The 23,837-nt window shown below is 42.2% G+C and overlaps 1 protein-coding gene across 4 annotated transcripts in view; it reads left to right on the top strand.

Moving 5' to 3' along the window:
* The window catches only part of PRKCB (protein kinase C beta), a 362,468-nt gene that overhangs the window by 314,307 nt on the left and 24,324 nt on the right, over window positions 1-23,837 (top strand). For all 4 annotated transcript variants that reach the window (XM_012519041.3, XM_012519039.3, XM_071211243.1 and 1 more), the window contains 6 exons: window positions 1,229-1,320; window positions 2,742-2,804; window positions 9,867-10,005; window positions 14,582-14,662; window positions 15,478-15,585; window positions 20,052-20,192. In XM_012519041.3, coding sequence (XP_012374495.2) covers window positions 1,229-1,320; window positions 2,742-2,804; window positions 9,867-10,005; window positions 14,582-14,662; window positions 15,478-15,585; window positions 20,052-20,192 — 624 coding nt within the window. The remainder of the gene's footprint in view (window positions 1-1,228; window positions 1,321-2,741; window positions 2,805-9,866; window positions 10,006-14,581; window positions 14,663-15,477; window positions 15,586-20,051; window positions 20,193-23,837) is intronic.

Below are 23,837 nucleotides of genomic sequence, written 5' to 3'. Positions count from 1 at the left end.
ACCAAATGTAAACTATGGACCAAAGTTAGTAGTAATATTTTGATGATCTATAACAAATTTCCACAATAATGCAAGGTGTTGGTGAAAGGATGATGTATGGAAATTCTGCACATTATGCATGTTTGGTTTTTTTTAAGATTTATTTTATTTATTTCTCTCCCCCGCCCCGTTGTCTGGTCTATGTGTCCATTTGTTGTGTGTTCTTCTGTGTCTGCTTGCTTTCTTGTCATGCAGGACCAGGAAACTCTGTTGCTTTTTGTTGTTGTTGTTGCATCTTGCTGTGTCAGCTCTCCATGTGTGTGGTGCCACTCTTGGGTAGGCTGCATCTTTGCCTTTTTCACATGGGGCTCCTCTATGCGGGGAACATCCCTGCATAGCACAGCACTCCTTGTGCATGGCAGCACTGCACGTGAGCCAGCTCATCACACAGGTCAGGAGGCCCTGGGTATAGAACCCTGGACCCTCCATATGGTAGATGGACACTATCAGTTGAGTCACAACTGCTTCCCATGATTGTTTCGTAAGCTCACAACTTTTCTAATAAAATATACATAAATTATTATTTTAAAAAAAGATGCCCAGCAAGATTGCAGTCATCTGATTGCCTGGGGGCTGAAGGACCTGTTTCCAGGGTGGTTTAATCTCATGGCTTGGGGAGTTGGTGCTGCCTCTTGGCAGGAGGCTTCAGATCCTTTCTATATAGACCTATCCATAGAGCTTCTCGAGTCTCCTCATGACATGGCAACTGGCTTCCCCCAGAGCAAGTGATGCAAGAGAGAGCAAGATGGAAGCCACAATGCCTTTTATGTCCCCAAAGTCATTTTATGTCCCCACACTCATTTTCACAGTGGCCTATTGGTTACACAAGTTAGTCTTATTAAATGTGTGAAGTCTCTATACAAGAGCATGAATACTGGGAGTGAAAATCATTGGAGGCCTTATTCAAATTAGCCTTATCCTAAGTAATAAATATCCATTAAATTACAAGATTAATGTACTCATATTTTCCAGTGCAAACTAACATAAATGGCTATTGATTTTTTAAACATTATTTGCATATCACCTAAGTCGCATAAATATTCTATGTGGCATAACACTGAGCCTGGCAAATAGGATCCTATGTGAAGTCCTGGGTTTTTTGTATTATAAATCCCAGCTATTCCTTTCTTCCCATTTGGAACCTGAGGAAATACAGGATGCTGATTTTGTTGTTGCTTTCTTCTTCCAGGACCGCTTGTATTTTGTGATGGAGTATGTAAACGGGGGTGACCTCATGTACCACATACAGCAAGTTGGCCGGTTTAAGGAGCCTCATGCTGTGTAAGTGAGAACCATGGCTGTGCAGTTTCCTTGGGGAAAATGGGTGTGCCTTTGAGCTTTTATCCAAAGAGGGATTTGAAGCATCTGGGACTTCTTCATTAGAAAGGTACTGCCAGGGAACAAGGTTATTCTGCTTGATATAGGATGATTTTTCCTTTCCTGCCACCCACTAAGAACGTGAAACTCTTAAAAACACAGCTATATCAATATCTCCAGTTGTTGTCCCCTTCTGGATACCTAAGGAAGCCCCTTTAGCTACCATAGGGAGTGTCTTTGAAGATTTTGTTTATTCGTTTGTCAGTACTTAGCTGAGAGTGTACTATGTGCCAAGCCCTAAGTGCTTAACAAACATTGTCCATTCAGTTCTGAGAAGAACCCTGGGAGGTAGATGTTCTCATCTCCACTTTACCAAGGAGGAAGCTGAGACTCAGAATTTTGAAAACTTGCTCAAGATCACAGAGCTAGTGTGAGGAAGCTCCAAAATTCTGGCCTCAGGCTTTTTTGCTCATATTCTCCCCCCCTTAATCACTCTTCCCCTCTGATGCCTGGACTCCAGGGAGAAGAATCCAGTTGCATGATGGCTGTTATCTGTACTTCCTGGGATGGGGAGCCTCTGATCCCAGGTTTTTCGAAGTGTGCTTCCCCTATTGAGTCCATTCTCCCCACTTCTGTCCACTGGGCAGCTGGAGTCCCTTTAGAACACAAGTCTCATCATGTTACTTCCCTGCTTAGGATCCTGTGGGCACATAGGAAAATAGCAAGTCATAGGAATTAGCATTAGTTGCCCTCCTAGACAAACCATATTTTCAGGACACTTAGCACAGTTCCCCAAAGCCCTGCCCAACCTTTACAACATAACTGGGCTTTTTGTTTCTTTCAAAACCCCTTTCCTTTTGGGCCTTCATTAGGAGCTCATACTTTAGACAGATGCTGTTTCCAGCCCTGGCTGTACCATTCTTTAGCTTTGCGACTTAGCCAAGTTATTTCATCTCTTGAAGCCTCAGTTTCCTCATTTGCTTATTATGAGAATTAAATCAGATAATGCCTAAAATGATGCTAGGTGGGGTAGCTAGCCCTGGAGAGGATGTTAACTGTTATTATTAAGATTTTTTATTTGCTATAGTCCAAAACTATCATTTTCTACTCAGCCCATCATATCCCATGGTCCCCTTTCCCCTACACAATTGATAAATCTCTGTCCACCCTCAGTTTGTTCTTAGGGCAGTCTTACAGCTCTCTGAACCACCCTGCTAATCCATCTGTACTCTTAGCTTTTTATGAGATCTGTGGCTGGCCATCCAGGGTGGTACTTTAATGCCCTTTGCCTAGTTCCTTATTGTATTGAATTCTGAGATTTTCCAAGCATATGGTGTCCTTGAATTTTCTCTGTTGCCTTTTTTTTTCTTTTTTTACATTTTCAGATTCTACGCTGCAGAAATTGCCATCGGTCTGTTCTTCTTACAGAGCAAGGGCATCATTTACCGGTACGTGAACACGGCTGTACTTTCTATCTCCTAGTTTCCCTCATCTCCTCCCTTCCCTGCCTCTCTCTTTAACTGCTTTTAAAATTAGCATCCGTGGAGGGGGTGGATCCTCCCGGACTAACTTGGGCATGTGTTCTGCCAGGCAGCATCGCCCACTACACTGGCAAAGTTTGGGCGCTCTATGTGGCGATAGAAATTCTTGATGGACTCTGCCATCAGTGATAGTTCAGAGCCCTCAAACATGAGACCATTTTCTCTAAGGGAAGGAGACTCACCCATGGGGCCCCAGTTCTTTCTCTTGCCTATGGACCCCATATTTGGGGAGCAGGCAGAGTAACTTGGCTGACAATTTGCTACATAACTATAAGTTGAAATGGATCTTTGAGGAACTTGCCCTGAAACAGAGGATTAAATTCAGGATTTGGCATTTGCTCATTTTTGGAGGAGCAAGTGTATGATCATAGCTGTATGAATCATACCATTTTATATTTCATGCAAGGCATACTCTTGAGCCTGGGGCTGCTATTCGTCAGTGAGGCCGGGGTGTCCAGTCCTCCTTATGCTTCATAGATGTGAATGGCATAGTCAGTGCCGGATTGGACAAGTTTATTATCCAGAGAGGCTGGCCGGTGCATGGGGCTTCCAGAAAACCCTTGCTGTGGGCAAGGGGCTCTTTTCAAAGATCATGGAGAGCCATAAAAATCTATTTCATTCATTCATTTGACAAATATGTATCAAGGACCTACTCTGTAGGCACTATTCTAGGTGGTAGGGATACAGCAGTGAAGGAAATGGACAAAATCCACTGCCCTCATGGAGCCTATGTTCTAAGAGTCTTCCAAATAGTGATAAGCACTATGGAGACACATCAAGATGGGAGGGGGCTGGTGTGTGTTGGGTGAGGGAGGGCTGCAGCTCATTCTGTAGATGCATGTTGATTAAAGGCTGGGAGATTAGAGATGACCTGTGAGTCCTGGGCTTCTTGTTGCACCAGTCATAGTTTTCTAAGGGCTGCTGGGACAAGTGACCCCAAACTAATGGCTGAAAACAACAGAAACATATTCTCTCATAGTTCTGGAGGCTAGAAATCGAAAAGTGTCAGTAGGGCCATGCTCCCTCTGAAGGCTCTGAGGAAGAATCCTTACCTGCCTCTTCCTAGCTTCTGGTGGCTCTCAGCACTCTTGATGCTCCTTGACTTGCAATCACTCCAGTCTCTTTCTCGAGCTTCACATGGCCTTCCTCCTTGTGTATCTGTGTCTTTTATGTCCTCTCCTTTTCCTGTTAGGACACCAGTCATACTGGATTTGGGACTTGTTGGGGATTGCATCATGCATCCCACAAAAGGCATGCTCAGGTCCTATGGTGTGAACCCATTTTTAAATAGGACCTTCCAAGATGTTCTTAGTTAAGGTGTGCCCAAACTGAATGAGGGTGGGCCTTGAACCAATATGACTGAAGTCCTTATAAGCAAAGGACATTGGACACAGAGAGAAGCCATGGGGAACAGCCAGAAGTTGGAAGTCAACAGTACCTTGAAGAGAGAAGGTGCTGCCAGGTGCATGGCTGTGTGATAGAAAAGCCAAGGAACTCCAAAGATTGGATTGCCAGCCAAAAGATACCAAACCCGGAAGAAAGCAAGCCCTCCAGCCTTACCATTGTTAAGACAACCCATTGTATGATATTTGTTTTAGCAGCCAGGAAACTAATACAGGATCCACCCCTAGTCCAGTATGATGTTATCTTAATTTAACTAATTACATCTACAAAGACCCTATTCTCAAATAAAGTCACATTGTCAAGTTCCAGGTTGACATGATTTTTGGGAGGACACCACTCAACCCAGTTCAAGGACCAGAAAGTATAAAAAGATTAACCCTGGTGACCTCCAGGTGTATGGTGAAGGTAAAGCTAGAAGTGGTGGTGGGGTGGAGGTGGAGAGGGATGGAAGGTGGAGGTCATGCCAAAAGTCTGCAGAGTCCTTGGGCTTTTTTTTTTTTTTGGTCACTCCTTGAAGAGTGATTGAAATCTAATGGAAGAAGGGCAGTCTTATCCTGAGCATATAGATTTCCTATTTACTACTGATGATGGAAAGAGGGGTGATTTTACCTGGCACATGGGGAGGATCCTAGTGCAGGTAGAGAGACAGAGAGAATAATAATTAAAAATTTAAATGCTGCAGTCATTCCCCATGCTTGCCCTCAAGGAAGGTATGTCACCATGTGAGCATGAGATGGGATATGTGAATCCTCTAATCCCTTAAGTTCCCCAAGGATTCTCACAGTGAGAGCATCTTAATGGACTGAATATAATTTTGATATTAAAAGGTACACATTATCATCCATATGAAATGACATCTAAATTCAAGCCGATGACTTCATCTGGTGCTTTATTGAAGAAATGGAGATCATGGATAGTTTTTCACTCTTATTTGAGTTTCACCTCATGTGCTGATATTAGAACCTAATTCCTGTGTAGGATGTTCCTGCATCAGAGTAGAACCAACCCCTTAGGGTTGTTGAGAAGATTAAATAAGGGACTGAAAGTCTGTTTGAAGAAAATCCAGTTCCAGAGGAAGAATTAGGAGAAGAAATAATTAGGGTTCTAGACTACTAGTTTGGGATTCAGGGCTAGCGTTCCATTTGTTGGGGATCTGGGATCCGTAGATCTACGCCATTGGCCAGCCAGATTACTGGACCCAAAAATAGTGGGCTACAACTTTGTATTTCCTGTTCTAAGACCACACCCAACCAAAAATCTTTCTCTTAACCATTCTATACGTTCTCTCATTCTTTCCCCACTATTAATGTGGTTACTTAGGAGACATTTACCACTATTTTAAGCCACTCAGCATCTGAACCCCTTTTCTTTCTGTGCAGGAACAGGGTCCATATCCTACTATAAAGATTGAAAATGCCAGATAATCACTTTCACAGCCTCCCTGAAGCAAGGGCAGGCACATAGCCCAGGCTCACCCAAGAGCTTGACTCAGAAGCCAAGGAGGCAGGGGACTGTAGAATTGAGAGCAGCCACAGGAAGCAGCTATGTCTAGTTTCCAGAGGCAGGAGGGGAAGCAGTTCTTCACAACAAAACTCTGTCTGGCATTTGGGTTTCATGGAATTAGGGGCAATGTACATGTACAGTTGTGACATTGGTAGCATCTTCACTGGACCAGCTCTTTGTTGCAATTAGCCATTGTTTCTGGTTGTGTAGTCTCCATAGATAATCTGTGAGCTCCCTGATGTCCTTTCATAAATTCTTATTTAAGTTAAAATAACCAGAGCTGGTTTTGTTGCTTGTCATCAAGTACTCCAATTGACAGAGTTCTTGAAATTGATAGTAAAGTAAAAATTGTTTAAAAAAATTACATGACAAAAGATGAATGACTTTATAATTTCATAGAGATCGCCTTCATGGTGGTAAAGTCTTTTAAAATGTTAACACATACCTCACTCCTTCATTTCAATCTCTAGTTGATTGGACAGTTCCAGGAGAGGATGAGGAATTATGTTAGATGGCCTCTCTGAGTTCCATGGCTGGAGATGTTGGTTGGGGAGAAGAATAAATATTCTTCCTGCCAAACTTGATGTCTGATGGATCAATTGCTGACTCTGAAATGTGTGCTGATTTTGCTCTCGATTTCTGAAAATGAAATCAATAGTCTTAGCCTCCTTTGGAAGCAGAAATGAGGGCTTATGATTAATACATTGAATAAAAGAATGCAATGGAAGAGCAAAACACTACTATGTGACAGTGAATGCAGGAGGTGTGTTTTACAGCCCCAAGACCTGCTGGCTCCTGGCACCTGAAGCTTCTTATCTATAACCAATGAAAATTTGAGCATTCTCTAATTGCCCCAACTACCTGTTCTGGAGTTTTGATCAAACTGAGGTGATGTAATGGGTTTCTGTTAATCAAATCACATAGAGACCTGTTATATTTAGGGGAGATACTCTGAAGCAAGTTGCTGCAAAGGGCAGTTTTTCTGAGTTCCAAGCTGGGATTCAGAAACCACTGTGGCTGTAGATAAACAAAAAGGCTTGATACTGGCAGCACCATGAATAGCCCCAAAGATAGAGGCATGTTGCTGTCTGCAAACAGTGGGCACAAGTGGGCCTATGCAGTATAAAGAGACCTGGCAGGCACAGATGGGCAATGCCAGGAATATATTTTCAGGTTGTATTTTCTTTTAGTTGGAAGTGATGACAGCAACTCAACTCAAACTAACTTCAGGTAAAAGAGGCATTTATTGGCTGAAAACTGGAAAGTCCATAGTTAGACCTGACTTTAGGCCTGAATGGATCCAAGGGCTCAAATGATGTTATGTGGGTTCACTTCTTCACCCTTCCTTTAGGCTCTGCTTTCTCTGTACTAGCTTTCTTCTATCTGATGACCCCTGGCAGTTCTAGACCTACATTCTACCTGAGAAGTCTCAAATGTAAAAAGAACTAATTTCTTTCCTGATGGTACCAGCAAAAGTGCCAGGGCTGATGCTAAATGGCTTTGATTGGCACAGATTGGGTCACATGCCCACATCTGAACCAGTCATTGTGACCAGCAGGATGGGGTCTTTCTACTGGACAGACTTGTCCACTTGACCATTTATGGAACCAGGAGTTGGGATCCAATACCACCCACATTACATAGCTTAAGAGTGGAGGAACGGTTGTTCTTCAAAGGAATATTAGGATGCTCTTATCAGAAGTTGCTATAATAGACACAAACCATAGATGTTCATACGCAATGAAGATGATTTAAGAGAGAGATCTAAATTGAATAGAAGATCACCTTACATCTCAGGAAGCTGAGCTCCTCCATCTGTTGAGACTGGGAAGTCTGACCCATGGATCATCCCCACCTCACGCCCCACTTGTCTTGAAACACCAAATGTTGACATTAGAGTAGGTGTTTAGGGAGAAGGAAGTATATTGTATTTTTTTTTTCTCTCCCCTTCCCTCCCTCCCCCCCAGCCCCAATTGTCTGCTCTGTGTCCATTTGCTGTGTGTTCTTCTTGTATTATCAGGCAGCACTGGGAATCTGCATCTCTTTTTTGTTGCGTCATCTTGCTGCATCAGCTCTCTGTGTGCACAGTACCACTCCTGGGCAGGCTGTGATTTTTTCATGTGGGGTGGCTCTCCTTGCAGGGCACACACCTTGCACATGGAGCACCCCTACACGGGGACCCCCCTGCATGATGCAGCACTCCTTGCACACAGCAGCACTGTGCATGGGCCAGCTCACCACATGGGTCAGAAGGCCCTGGGGATCGAACCCTGGACCCTCCATATGGTAGACGTACGTGCTATCAGTTGAGCCATGTCCGTTTCCCAAGTATATTATATTGTCTGATCTGGGACTGTAAACATTCCCCAAAATATCAAGCTCTCCTAACCAACACAGATGGAAATAAAAGAAGGAGAATGTAGCACATACCCTTTAATTTAAATTAAATTTAATTTAATTTAAATTAAAGGCCCCTCCTTAGAGGGGTCTTTCCTGACACCTTCTTTAAAGTGACCTCTCCCAGTTACTGGTGATCCAATCATCCTCTTTATTCTCTCCATGCCCCTTATCAGAATCTATAATAATCATTGTCTTGATTTCTCAGTGGCTATGACAAATATCATACAGTGGATTGATTAACAACATGAATTTATTGGCTTATGTTTTCAGAGACTAGAAGGCTTGCTCCCCCTGGGTCAGTAGCCTTATGGCTGCTACCAATCCTTGGGTTCCTTGGCTTTCCTGTCATGTGGCGATATCCTCTCCTTTCTCTTCTCAGTTCTTGCTGACTTCCTGCTTCCTCTCCTCCATGTGGCTTTCTCTGTGTCTGAAGTTCTTCTGACCTTAAAGTCTTACAGTAATCGAGATTAAGGCCCATCCTAATTCAGTTGGCCATACTTTAGCTGAAAAATAGCATTTTCAAAAGGTCCTAGTTACAATGGGTTCACACCTACAATCTTGCTTGGAGGTTTGAATATTTGCTAACTATCTCTTTCCTTACACTAGATTTTAATCTTAGTAAGAGCATGATGCTTATTTATCATGTTCTCAACTATCTACCCAGCTCCAGGCATATCACATAGTAGGTATGAAATGATATATATATATATTTTTTAAAGATTTATTTATATATTTATTTCTCTCCCCTTCCCCCCCCCCCCAACCCTGGTTGTCTGTTCTCTGTGTCTATTTGCTGCGTCTTCTTTGTCCACTTCTGTTGTTGTCAGTGGCACGGGAATCTGTTTCTTTTTGTTGCGTCATCTTGTTGTGTCAGTTCTCTGTGTGTGCGACACCATTCCTGGGCAGGCTGTACTTTCTTTCGCGCTGGACGGCTCTCCTTTATGGGGCGCACTCCTTGCGCGTGGGGCTCCCCTACGCGCATGGCACGGCACTACTTGCGCACATCAGCACTGCGCATGGGCCAGCTCCACACAGGTCAAGGAGGCCCGGGGTTTGAACCGCGGACCTCCCATGTGGTACACGGACACCCTAACAACTAGGCCAAGTCCGCCGCCTGAAATGATACTTTTTGATTGAAAAAAAAAGGGAGGGGGGGAACTCCTGGTCATGTCCTGAGGTACTGGCCTCCAAGGACTTGGTATACTTGGAGTTAAATAATATTCTCTCAATCACTTTTTTCTCCATGATCATCAGAGATTTTTAGAAAAAAATAATTTTTGTATAAAATATATATTCCTGTCAAATATCGGGTCCTTAATTTACAAAGGTAAACTCTTGGAGTTCTCTGGATACCAGAAGCCTCTATGGACACACTACCCTTTGTTTAACTTTCTGTGCTCTCTCTCATCTCAGAACTGCTACCTCATTGTGTCCTCTTGAGACACTGCATAGTTGTCTCTATTGGTAAAAAGAAAGACAGGCTTATGGGCTCTCTTTTATCTCCCTGCCAGGTTGTAAACTATTGGAGGGTAAGGGCTAGTTTATGCTCACTTTTGTGTGCCCACAGCACCTAGCACAGAATTTGGCACACGTTGAGTGTCTGATGTTTGGCTTAAAATAAATAGGATTTAATTAAACCCCTAATTCTTATGTCTGCCACAGTGACCTAAAACTTGACAATGTGATGCTGGATTCTGAGGGGCACATCAAGATTGCTGATTTTGGCATGTGTAAGGAAAACATCTGGGATGGGGTGACAACCAAGACATTCTGTGGCACTCCAGACTACATCGCCCCTGAGGTGAGAACGGATGGCACCCCCGAGATACATCTGTGTTGTGTCAGTGTCTTCCCTGCTCCCTAGGTGGCTGGGAATGGTAAAGGGTGGTACCTGGCAAACAAATCTTGGGCTGGTCCTTATCCTGTACTATAAAATCATTCCTTTGAGATCACACATGCAAATTAACTTAGCACACATCCAGAAGCTCAAGCCCAAAATACATCAAGGTTTGGGAGAAAATTTAAATAAAACTCAAAAGAACCATCCACCACACATCAGTAATATTCTTTGTCAAGCTGCTATGGCTCATGGCCATATGATAGCTCCTTATTAAGACATTGAAATGTTTGTTGAGAGAGGATGGAGGCAGAGGGAGGGATGAGGGGAGAAGGGAGCAAAGAAGGGAGAAATTCCCTGGGCTGGCACAGGGCCTGTGAACGGACAGGCATGTGGAAGTTGAGATAAATTCTGGAAGACTCAGAGTTTTTCTTTTCCAGTGATTAAGATATAAACACAAGGGTAAATGTTTAATTATAGTGTTCCCCTCTCTTCCCAAAGGAAGTGGTCAGGTGCAGAATTTTCCCAACATGTCACAGCTCAATAATTTGTGCCAGATGATAGTTTTCTTTTTTCTCTGAATTGGTACTTGGAAAGGTGACATTCTGCAATCTGTTACTGGATTTTTTTTTAGTGAAGGAATTGAAGGTGTGGTACAGTCTTAAAAACGGACATTTTAGAACTCCTCTTTTCTTGACTGTCACTTTATTTGTAACAATGGTGATGGGAGTATCCATGTAATTAAATAATTCACAAAATTTTAAAACTGCACAATCTTTTACCAAAGCAGTTCTTCTTTTTGGATCCTAAGTTATTAACACACACACAGGTAGAAGAGTCCTTAAATTGCAGTACTATTTTATAATAATGAACAATAGCAGGCAAACCCAATGGCTGTCAATAAAGGAATGATTAGCTAAAACAAGCTACATCCATATTAGAAAATATTATGCAGCCCTTACAAATATCAGGTTAAATTTCTATGAACACACTTGGTAAAAATTGCCATCAATGGGGAATGGGAAATAGGATAAGATTTAGTTTTAGTATACAATATGCTACCACTTATGGAAAACAACCATAATATATATAATACTGCTGTATGTTTTCCATGAGTATGCATATAGGAAATAAAAGCACAGAAAATCTGAAAGATTCCTGACTGACTTTATAACATTGGTTACCTCTGAGGATAAGGGCATGATAAAGGGAAATTTAGCTCAATTTAAACTAATTAAATTTTTACAAGGTAAATGTATTTGTATATTACTTGAGTAATTAAAAAGTAATCCTTTGAAAATTACTCTTTTATTAGGGCCCGGTAGAATTTTTCCCATGTGTCATACTTTGGTCTATTAATATTTTGTTAATTAATTAGTTTATCAGACACAATCTATAACACGGTTCTTTGACATGCCATGAGTTCAATAATCTCTGGTTCTCAACTCTAGTTGAACTTTAGAATCACACGAGGAGTCTTTAAAATATAGGATGCCCAGGCCCCACCTCAGATCATTTGAGTCACAATCTTTGCATGGTAGGGTCCATTATCTGTGGTTTTCAAAAGTTCCCAGTTGTAAAATGGTGCAGCTGCTGTGGAAAATAGTTTGGTGGTTTCTCAAAAAGTTAAACATAGAACTACTACATGATCCATCAACTCCACTGCTAGGTGTATATCCGAGAGAACTGAAAGTGGGAACTCAGATGCTTGTATATCAATGTCCGTAACAGCATTATACACAATAACTAAAGGACAGAAACCACTGGAGTGTCCTTTATTGGATGAATAGATAGTCAAAATGTGGTATACCCATACCATGGAAAATTATTTGCCCATAAAAAGAATGAAGGACTGTGGGAGAGTGTGGGCTATGGTGCGGACCATTGACCATGAGGTGCAGCGGTGCTCAGAGATGTATTCACCAAATGCAATGAATGTCTCATGATGACGGAGGAGGTTGTTGCTATGGGGGGAGGAGTGGGCTGAGAGGGGTGGGGGGTATATGGGGACCTCATGTTTTTTGAATGTAACATTAAAAAAATAAAGACAAAAAAAAAGGAATGAAGTATTGATGCATGCTACAACATGGATGAACCCTGAAAATATTATGCCATGTGAAATAAGTCAGAAACAAAAGGGCAAATATTTTATGTAATTTTATGAAATATATAGAATAGGAACATTCATAGGGATGAAAAGTAGATTGGCAGTTACTAGGTGCAGGAGGGAGGGACGAATGGTGGGTTATTCTTAATGGGTACAGAGTTTCTGTTTGGGGTGATGAAAAATTTTGGAAATAGGTCGCAGTGATGGTTGCACAACTTCGTGAATGTCATCAATGCCACTGAATTGTATGCTTAAAAATGACAGGCAACTTTTGGTTATGTATATTTTACCACACACAAAAAAAGTTGCCAGGTGATTGTGATGTGGGTAAGTATCGAGTATGTCATTGATGAAATTGCATCTTCCTGGACCCACTGAGCGGAGGGATGAACTGCAGGTTGGTGTTCATCCTAACTTTGCCCTTAATAGCCATGTCACCTCTGGCAACTTTTTTCGCCTCTTTGGGTTCTATTTTTCTTTGTAAAAGGATTAACTTGTTGGGTTGTCATGAGGATCAAATAAAACATGAAGTACTTTAAAAGTGTGAAAACACTTTCAATGAGAAGTGTTCTCACAGAAAGCTTTCCCTTCAATTTCGTTCAGTTAATTCTCCTCAGAGCATGTTTCTGATTTTAGAGTGGAAGCTGAGGGGGGGAGATGGAGCTCAATAAACAACCACGTTTGCTGAGACAACTTTTTTTTGTGTAAAGCAAGCAATAACTGAATTAGAGAACATTCTAGTAATAGCTAACATTTTGAGGACATAAAATGTGAGAAACACATAGCATCTCATACAACCACACAAATCCCCATAAAGTAGATATTATTGTTACCTTCATTTTGTAGAGGAGGGAACTGAAGCTTAAAAACTTAAATAACTTCCCAAAGGTTGTAAGTCAGGGTTTCTTCAGGGAAACATTTGATTTGGAATCAAATATATATATAGTTATAATTATATATTTATCTGTATTAAAGAGATTTATTATAGAAATTGGTTCACATGACTGTGGGGATTGGCATGCCAGAAGCCTGCAGGGCAGGCTGCAAGCTGGACACTCTGATGAAGGCGAAGTTGTATTCCCGAGGAGAAGTTGGCTGACTGAAGAAGAGGCAGAAATTCTTTTTTTTGACTGCTGAAATCCTCAGTTCTACTTTTAAAACCTCTAACTGATTAGATGAGGAGATTCTCCTTATTGATGAGGACAATCACCTTTGTTGATTATAGATGCAATCCGCCGTAGATGCAATCAACTGACTATAGATGCTAATTCATGTATGAAATACCCTCACAGTAACAATTAGGCCTGTGCTTGCTTGACCACACAATTGGATACCATAACCTAGCCAAGTTGACACATGAAATTAACCATCACAGTTGGTAAATAGCAGAGTCAGGATTCAAAGTCTAGGCTGACTGACCCTCAAACCTCAGTCCTTGACCTTTACTATATCCACTTTTAACCCCTTTGATGCACTTAGTTTTATACTCCTACATACTGAAAGATGGATGGTCACACAACCATTCTAGATACCACCATGCTCTGGCAATTTGGCAATCTCTGTTAAAAATCTTAAAACCCATTTGATCCACCAATCCTACTTTGAAGAATTTATCTTAAGGAAATAATTGGAGAGAAGTCCAAATATCAAATTATAAGAATATCCATTGCGTTGTCAAAAGAAACCTAGTCAATTGGGAATTAACAAAATAGATATTGGTCTATCAATACAATGCAATGCAGAGGTAAAACTGATTATGTACAAATAACAGTATAGAAAGTTTAAGTGAAGAAAACACTTTACAAAAGGTTCATATTAACAAAATGTTTATGTCTATGTAAAACACACACAGTTTAATATGTCATCGTAGTAAAGAGTCTGGAAGGAAATAGACCAAAAAAGTAATTATAATGTTTTCTTTTGATGAAGGATTTGGGGTGATTTTCATTTTATTGTCATATATTATCTATAGTTTAAAAAATAAATAGTAATGAATGTTTTAACTTTCATAATGAAAAAAAAAAGACAGTTTCTCTTCTTAAAAATACCATGCCCACCATGTCGAAATAAAGAAACATCATGTGCTTGAAAAGGCAATGTGACTTCCACAGATGTTACCCCTGCTACAGATGCCTCTCTAAAGGACATCTGTCATTCCCTGGCTAGCTAAGGTAAAGAAAGAGTTCAGGTGTGTAGTGGGCTCCCTGTTCGCTCTTCTCCGTCCCCGCCCTCATCTCGGACCATGACAGCCCCTATAATCACTCGCAAAAGACAGTTGGTAAGAAAGATCTCTCCCTCAACCAGCACGCCCCACCCCACCACTCTCAGCGCAGCTCCATTCGCACTGTAGAAGTGTGTTTTCCGTTTCTAGAGACGAGGTGAACTTATGTGAACTTACATACCTCCCTGATGGAATCCCATCTGTTTTTCCAGATAATTGCTTACCAGCCCTATGGGAAGTCCGTGGATTGGTGGGCATTCGGAGTCCTGCTGTATGAAATGTTGGCTGGGCAGGTAATTGAATTTTAAGTGATTTGTAAGAAAACTCCCCCTCCCCCAACCATTCACATGGTTTCTTTAGAAACACGTTGTATTAGTCAGCCAAAGGGGTGCTGAAGCAAAATACCAGAAATTGATTGGTTTTTATAAAGGGTATTTATTTGGGGTAGGAGTTTACAGATACCAGACCATAAAGCATAAGTTACTTCCCTCACCAAAGTCTATTTGGAGCAAGATGGCTGCCAACGTCTGCGAGGGTTCAGGCTTCCTGGGTTCCTACGTTCCTGGGGCTTGCTTTTCTCTGGGTTCAAAGTTCCTTTCTTCCTGGGGCTGGCTTCTCTTTCCTCTGCATACTGACTTTCTGGGGCTCCAGCTTAAGTCTTCAGGATCAAACTCCAGCATCAACACTCCAACATCAGAAACCCTCACATTAAAAGTTCCAAATCTGTCCTTGGCCATGCCTTTTACCTGTGAGTCCCCACCCACCAAGGGGTCCTAATGACGTGGCGCAATCAAAGCCCTAATCATAACTCAATCATGCCAGTAATAGACCAGATTATAAGCTTAATCCAGTATCTATTTTTGGAATTCTTAACTATATCAAACCTCTACACACGTGTAGGCTTCATAATCTAACAAGCTGAACCCCAATGACTTCCATTGCCTGAGGGTTTCACTAGCCTGTTGACCATTTTTCCTTGTCCTCTCCCTGAAAGCCCCAGAATGCTGCCTGACTTGTGGTTCCTGGAGCAGAGGGCCTGCTGGTTTGGGGCAGTTAAGGGAATTCAGGCAGAGAGCCTTCTTATCCCACCCTCTCCTCGGTCCCACAGGCACCCTTTGAAGGGGAGGATGAGGATGAACTCTTCCAGTCCATCATGGAACACAACGTGGCTTATCCAAAGTCCATGTCCAAGGAAGCTGTGGCCATCTGCAAAGGGGTGAGTAAGCAAACCCCCTAAAGCTCGTGGCCAAGCCCACCACATACAGTGCCCAAGGGTACCTAGTGATGGGTGAGTGGAGACTGAATTCCACCCCTCATTCCACTTACCAAACTGCAAGCCCTGGCACTGAGCTGCTACTGCCCCGAAGACGTGGCAGCTTTTTACTAATTTGTACAAAAGCACCAAAGAGCCTGTTGGCTGTGTTCCAGCCTCAAGCACAGCCCAGGGCAGTGCTTATTGAGTGAGGGAGGTGGGAAGCACAGGGGCTTAGCTAAAAGCTGGAACCTATGGGAAGGGGCTTGAAAGGTCCACGGCACAACTCGGGCTGCACTTCTGCTTATGTGTTTAGCTAACGCCAAAGCATGTAACCTGTTTTCTGAGAAAATATCCAGATTCTCTAGATAAGCTGCCCAAAATCCAGTGCCCCAAGCCCCCATCTGCCTCCACATACAAATGGCTGAAAGTGTGTGCACATTTATATGTGTGAAGGTGATGTAGATTGCACCGTGAAGAAAGCAAGACATGTTTAAGAACGGCTGGTTATGCATCTTATGTTAGGTGAGAACATGTTTACGGTGACCTGTGTGAGACCATGGACTTCAGTGCCCTCACCTGTAGAACCTTCAAGATGGCCTGCAGTGTTTTATTGGAATGTACCCCACAGGTTAAGTCTAGGCATCTGTATTTTGAAGAAGTTCTCCATGTGGCTTGAAAACCACTGCCTTTAAAGACATTCTCTGAATGTGATAACTCTTCAACAATTCTTAAAGGTTATATAGTGACATGAAGATTCTTAGGATTCTATAAAAGTGTTAAAACCACACTATGAGACCCCTGAGAATTTGGTCCAGGGAGATGCCTTTCTAAAGTATTAGCTTGCCTACCACTCAGTGGTGCAGGTGAGTTCTCACCTGTGTGTCTGATTTAACCAACATTGCTGTCCTAGATCCTTGGGCTATTTGCAGATTTCCCATCATAGCAACAACCCAGCCAGCTTTTCCAGACCCCAGTCAGCCAACATCTAAACTGGTTCTGGCAATGGAAAGCTGGAAAACTCAAGCTAGGCCACCCTCCCAAATTTCTACTCGTAATGAATCCCTGGAGCTTTGTGTTTTAGCTAGATAGGATAAGATGCAAATATCCCTGGGGAAACCCCATGCAAAGTTAGCCTCCATCCCCTAACATCCTAGACTGAATTGGCTGAATGTATTTTCTTTGATGATGTGAGGCAGGGAGAGGGAAAACGAGGAGCAGGGATTGGAGACCCCAAGTTTCATTAAGAGCTTGAACAATGCCCAGGGAAGAAATTGGGGAGAAACTAAGGCCAGTACAGACCTCTGCAGACATTTTATCGGGGTTGGGGGAGGGGAGAGGTCATACACTGAGCTTTTTATTTGCTTAATAATTGCCAATTTTTAAAGATCAGGAGCTCTCCTATAAATATTCCGCTTTCCCTCTTCTCTTGAAAAATAAAATCTTGCCATGCCAGTCTTTCATTCCTACAAAGCTACAGTCAGCTGGACTGGAAGCCATTGCTTCTTTTAGAAGGGGCATGCCTTCCTGAATTTGTGAAAATCCTCATCTGGCCTACATCCCTCTGGGTTCAAATCCTGGTCCTGGCATTATTAGCTGTATGACCATGGGGAAGTTGTTCAACCTCATTTGTGGACTGGGGATAATAACAGCACTACCTCATAGAGTTCTTTTATGATTAAAAGAGTTAATGCATGCAAAGCACTTAGTTGAGGGCCTGGCACTCTGCTCAGAACCCTTGGGTTATTAGTACTATTATTACTAATGCTGGCACTATTATAGTACATGTCAGGCCCCTCTTGGCATTTGAGTTTGCATCTCCTGGGATAGGAATTTTTAAAGTGGGGGACTTTGGAGACTGAGGGACCCTGTGCAAATCTCAACCCTTTCATTTCCTGGGTGCACGGTCTTCCTGGCTACAAGCTCCTTTGCATCTCTGAGCTTCTGTTTCTTCATGTATAAAAATGGAATAATGCTCCTCATTTAGCAGAGGTTTTGAGAACTTTAAATGAGGTGATGTAAGTGAAAGCGCCTTGCATGGTTCTGGTGCACAGTAGGTGCTCCATACAGTGTATACTCATTTTCTTCTTCGCAACTCTGCCCTGCCTGGACAGCTGGGGTTTCTAAGTGGGTCATGGAGGAGAGATGATTTTCCAGGTCAACTGCATTCAGTTTCAGCTCCAATTAGCAGTTTCTCTGGTAGAGCAGATTTCTATTAATTTAAGACCCATAACCTTTGGGATTAACTGGTATGACTTTCTTGCCATTGGGTTTGGGGACCTATCTGAGTCGAATGAGCTGAGTCCAATATAGACTCCTTCTTCAAGGGTGATGCTCAAAAGAAGGGGTGATGCTTAAGCAAACAGCCGAACCCATTCTCCTAAACAACGGGCCCGGGAGATGCATCTGGGAGGTGAGCAGAGATTGGAATGGTGCTTATATCCTGTTATCCATATTGCTTCAGGCACATCGGAGCAGAGTGTGGGAACCCGGCAGAGATGCGGTGTTAGTACTGGGTGTTTGGGCAGTGGCTTTCCTTCACTGGGCATCCTCCTGCTTAGATGGAAATCGAACTAGACTTTTGAAAACGGCCCTCTTTCCAGATGAAAGTGTCCTATATATATCCATCCCATTAAAGGCCTTATTTTCTACCATAAAAAAAAAAAAATTAGTATAATTTGCTCAGATTCCCACTCCCACTTTGAACAAGCTTAAAATGGACAGAAACCCACATGGACCACATGTTGTAGTGAAAACATGCAGAGACCATCTAGCAAAGAGCTGCAAAAGCTCTGGGCCAGGCGGATATGTTCAGAGGCTGGCTTTGCTGCTTAGCTGTGTGACCTTGGACAAATGACTTCAACTCTTTGGACCCAGTTTCTTTATTTGGATATTGGGGCTAATAGTTGCTGAGGCCTCAAAGTGTTGCTATGATGCTTAAAGAAGTAATGGCTGAGAAGCCTTTAACACATTCTCGATTCACTGAAGCCATCAGTAATATTGTTAGTATCAGGACTAACCAAGACCTCAGAGCCCTTTCTTTCCTGAGTCTACACAAATTCCAAGGCTTGGCTCAATCTGCTTGTATTCCATATATCTTTCCTGACCAAGTCAGGCCCCAAAGCTCCTCAAGTTTTGGAGTCAAGTAGAGGTGGGGTCCAATACCATCTCTGCCACTTATTGTCTGCCAGTTGTTCACCTCTCTGAGTGCCAACTGCCTCATCATTCAAATGAGAAAAAGAGTATACTATCTCATTGGGGGATAGTGAGAATCAGGTAAGACCAAGCATGCAAATAAAGAAGTAGTAGCTTAGAACTAAGTGCCTAGTTTTTTTTTCCCCTGGAAGATCAGGCATATATGAAAAGTATGTGTTTGTGTATGTGTGTGTAGTGGGAAGTAGTTTCTGACCATGAATTATCTTGTTAGCAGGAATCTGGCTAAGCTGAATGTCCAACAGAGTAGGTGTGAATTGTTGGGTACATCACTTCCCCACAATTGACAAGTCCTGGGCTAAAAGCTAAGGATTCTAAAGCCATGAGCTGTTTGGCATCAAAGTCACCTCTGTGAAGCTTCTTAGACTTGTATTTTTCAAACATTTTTTTTCATCTTTGGATCCCCTCTTGTGAGTCATTTGTTTGTTTGTTTGGATTTTTTTTTTAAATCACCAATTTCTCAGTATCTACTCTGTGTGTTTACTGGAATCATGATATCAGAGGTATTCTCTTGCTGCTTTGGATTCATTTGCAAGAGGAAGCCTGTCTGGTTTCATCTCAGAGCATCTATTCATCTTATTATTTAGCACTGTCTCAGAGATCCAGAGATGGAGGTTTTTGATAATTAAGTAATTTAAATGGAGCACCAAAGAAACCTTGGGGGAGTTGAGTATAATGTGTGCTACAGGGGAAATGAGCTGGGCTAGGTTTTGACTATTTAATGAGCTTTCGAAAGTAATTACTTGAAACTTGGGTCCATTTGACTAATATTTTTTCTTCTGTTTTGTCATTTTCACAAGTGCTTTACTGAGAAATGCAAATAGTATCTGAATGAAGGTGGCCTTTGCCTTGATTGGGAATGATCAAACTCCACTCTTCCTATGGTGGGGGAGGGGAGTTTGAGGATATTAAAACTGTTCTCAGTAAACGCACCAATAATTGCAGAAAACTCTTTCTTGGGCCACAGTGGATCATGTAACATTTCTAACTTGAAGTTTGGGGCCACAGTCAGGCTTGCTCCAGGAGGAGTAGCAGCAGGCACTGTTGTTAGGTCCTCCTATTACAAAGACTTGGCTGGAATGAAAAGCAAAAAATTAAAATTAGTTGAAACTCTTCACTGTGCTTTCTTTCCTAATCGATTGGTGTAACAGTTTCTGAGCACTTCCCATTGCCTCTTCCGAAATCCAATAAATTCAACGTTTTTCTTTTTCTTGAAGCTAATGACCAAACACCCAGGCAAACGTCTGGGCTGTGGACCTGAAGGTGAACGTGATATCAAAGAACATGCATTTTTCCGGTATATTGATTGGGAGAAACTTGAACGCAAAGAGATTCAGCCCCCGTATAAGCCAAAAGCTGTAAGTAAACTGTTCTCTCTGACTGTCAGGTTCCATCTACACAACACATTCTTTTGCTCTCCTACTGTGTGTGCTCTGAATGTATCCGAGGGTAGACATTGCTGTGTCTACTCTATACGTTCTATGTGTGCTCACACTTATGCACAAAGCCACTAGTGAAAAAAAAAAAAAAAGGAAGCTTCCAGTCACGCAGCTGGGCTTTGTACATGCAGGAAATACAATTGATATTGAGTTTTTGCTTTATTGACTCAATTATTGTAACTGTCTTAGCTGACAAATTTTGGGGAACCATTCTTTGGTGAGCAGAGTTCAGATCCATTTCTGGACTGTGATAAAGAATCTAATTTTGCCCTCATTCCTTCCTTAGTTCGACTGTGTCATTTTCTCTTCATACTGACATTGAAAAGGTCATGTTGTTTATCTCAACAGTATTTAAATTTAATTCTGAAACATAAACTACGTCTGAGTCAGTAAATTAGACAGCCGCTCACCAGCCAGCTCCCACCCAAGAGGAAACAAGAATGAAGCAGAAGCTGAAGCGCTTCCTCACGGAAGCTTTGGGTATAGACGTGGCTTTGAGACAATTTTTACAGTATAAGGATAAAAGTCTCACATTTTCCGAAGTCATGTGCTCATGGGGAGGGTTTTCCATCCCCAAAGACTCAGCAGGGAGTGCTTGTCAGCATCAGGGAGGCGGAGTTTGCACCTGAATTAATCAGAACTGTGAGTCTGCTGGGAGGATATTTCTTTGTCAGATTAAGTAGAGTGGAGACCGGTGACTTTATTATGGGTTGTAAAACTACCAACTGAGGCTGAAAAGTGAACATAAACACTGTCATGGAAACCCAATGTTCTAAGGGCCTTGGATGATAAGGACAGAGAAGATGATGATGATAATGATGGTTATTTTGATATTATTATTGTTATGAATTTCTTAGGCACTTATTATATGCCAGGCACTATACTAAGCACTTCAAATGTAGTATCTAATAGAATCTACAAAACAACCTATTAGAGCAGGTGCTAATATTCTAATATCAAAGAGGACATGGAGGCTCAGAGAGGTTGAGTGCTCTGTCCAAGGTCAGTCAGTGTGTGATGAAGTGAGGATTCAAACCTATCAGAATATCCAGGGGCAAAGTGTGGAAAACAGCCTCCCAGGTGATTCACGTGTCTCCCCAGAGCCACAACTTCCTCTCCATCCCAAAATCATGGGTCTACAGCCTTCCTGATGAATCCTATCTCTCTCTGGATACTTTCTGGTGTTGGAAAGCCAGATCCTGTAGAGGCAACCAATTTCACCTTCTGATTGTTGCAATTGTATATATTGATATCATATCAGCCTTCCCAGAACTGCCACTCACTGGGTCCTGCTCTGTAACTTAGAGCCTCTTTCTTTTTCTGTAGAGCATCCTTCAGACATTTGCAGATGCTGGTCTTAGGCTCCAGAGTCCTGTGATTTGCAGGTGACGTCACTGTCAGGTGCCTATTGCCCTCCAGGTAGTCAGCATCCATTGAGAAATACAGACACTGGATCGGACACAGTATTCCAGATGGTGTCTGGGTCTTGCATATGCTGTGGGATTCTCTTGATCATTTTAGAGCCAGCGAACTTGGACGAGTCAGTTCTTCTCTCTGCACCTCTGTTTTTTCCTCTGTAAAATAGGGATGATAATAGTGTCTATGTCAGGGGCTCATTATATTACATAAAGCACTTAGTATGAGCCTGGTACAGAAGAAACATTCCAGGAGTGGTGGTCATTATTTTTGTTAGCCATATCAAGCATTGATCAAAGCCTAGGGTGCAGGGTCTTTGAGGGACAGAACAGTCCCTACTCCTGCCAGTGCTGTTCCTTTGAATTATTTTGGGATGTGCACTTGGGATTGGGGAAGGACCCTGCATGCTATATGCATGTATCATCACTTTTAATGAACCATTTGGAGGAAGCTCAAAAGGCAATCTGGAAGAGAAGAGTGGGTTCTTTAATCCAAGTGGGACACAACTTATTTGTTTTTATTTGTGGAGCTGTTTATGATATCTCAAAATATGGGCTTAGCCTCCTGACTTGGCTAGAGGAAAGATTCACATTTCCCCTTTGCCCCCAGCATTGAAACCAGTAAGCATTCAGGGTTCATTCTATCATGGTAGAGCAGTGGTTCTCAAAATGGCCCCTGGGCCAGTAGGATCAGTATTGCTTGGAATCTTATTAAGAATGGAATTCTCAGGTCCCACCCCAGACCTCCTGAATCAGAAATTCTGGGGATGGGGCTCAGTGACCTGTGGTCTAGCAAATCATCCAGGTGATTTTGATGCATGCTTAAGACTGTGGAGTTTTAAGCCAGAGACCAGAGGAACGTAGCAAGAATAATCTCTTTTAGAGGAATTTTCTTTCCATTTGGGGCAGTGGAGCTGTGGCTTTTGGCAAATGGTCACAGATTCAGATACCAACAGAGGCCAGGCCGGTAATGTCAGTGAGAGAAGGGGATCATGTGCGACAGAAGAGAGAGCCGTGAGGACAGAGGCAAACCAGAGAGCAGGTGAGCTCTCTGGAAGGCTTAACTGGGATTCCTCACCAGCAGTATGCACTCCCAGGATGCACACTTAGCACTGCTCCATCTTCATTTCATAGAAGCTAGAAATCTGCATTTGTATCTGAAACCTTATTTTCGATATATTGGCAAGAATTTTTTAAAAATTAAACACAATAGTGCAGGCCAAATAGAGCACATCCATGATCTATATATGGCCCATGGACTGCCAGTTTGTAACTTTTGGGGTAGTGATTTTATGAAGTCAGTAGTACTGCCAATTTACAGTCAGAGTCCATTCTCATTGGTTAGATATTTTGATTACTGCTGCTAAGCAATAATGAATATAAAAGGCCCAGCCCAGTATCCCGCTCATAGAAAACACTCAGGAAAAAGTAACTGTTAAAATAATTGGTAATACAAAAGACGATAATAATTAGTAAATATCACCAAGATTCTTCAGCTCTTCTGCATTTGATTTGGTTTCCAACCGGCCAGTGTGTGGAGTTCCTTCGTGTGGGTTTAACAATGGCATTCAACTACGGTTGGCTAGACGAAATACTTTAAGATGTTCTGCCACCTAGAAGCAGGCACTGCCCTTGACCCACTTTGTCTGCATTAGAAATAATCATGGACCCACCACCCACCCTTTAGATTCAACCTGCCTTTCACCTTGCAGATGCCTGACCTTAGAACCCCTCACCCCCATCCCAGAATCTCACAAATTCTCCTTCCCTTGCCCTTCTTATCCATCTGCCACCTCCAAAAGGCCCACGGGGAGGGCGTGCAGAGATCCATGTGCCTTGTGGGATATTAAAAGGGAGGCAGGTATTTGTCAGTGTTTCTGATTCATGCATGCTATTAAATTGACTACAGTGAAAAGAAAAGCAAGAGGCAATAACTGAGGATTATAGTCAAGCATCAGGAAAGGGTGCTATTATTGGAAGTTCATTAAAATAATTTTAATGACTTTTAAAGTTGTTTTCAATGCCATGTTTTCTTATGGCAAGGAGATGTGTGCAGAGTATTGTTCAAATCAGTACTGAAATATGCTAGCTTTGGTGCATTGTGCAAGGAGTATATTTGGCATATTGTACAAGAGTAATTTTTTTAAAA

This window comes from Dasypus novemcinctus, chromosome 23 (genome assembly GCF_030445035.2).
Source record: "Dasypus novemcinctus isolate mDasNov1 chromosome 23, mDasNov1.1.hap2, whole genome shotgun sequence".
In the NCBI taxonomy this organism is placed as follows: Eukaryota; Metazoa; Chordata; class Mammalia; order Cingulata; family Dasypodidae; genus Dasypus; species Dasypus novemcinctus.
Note: the sequence above shows the minus strand (reverse complement) of the source record. Positions and strands in the feature narration are given on the sequence as shown.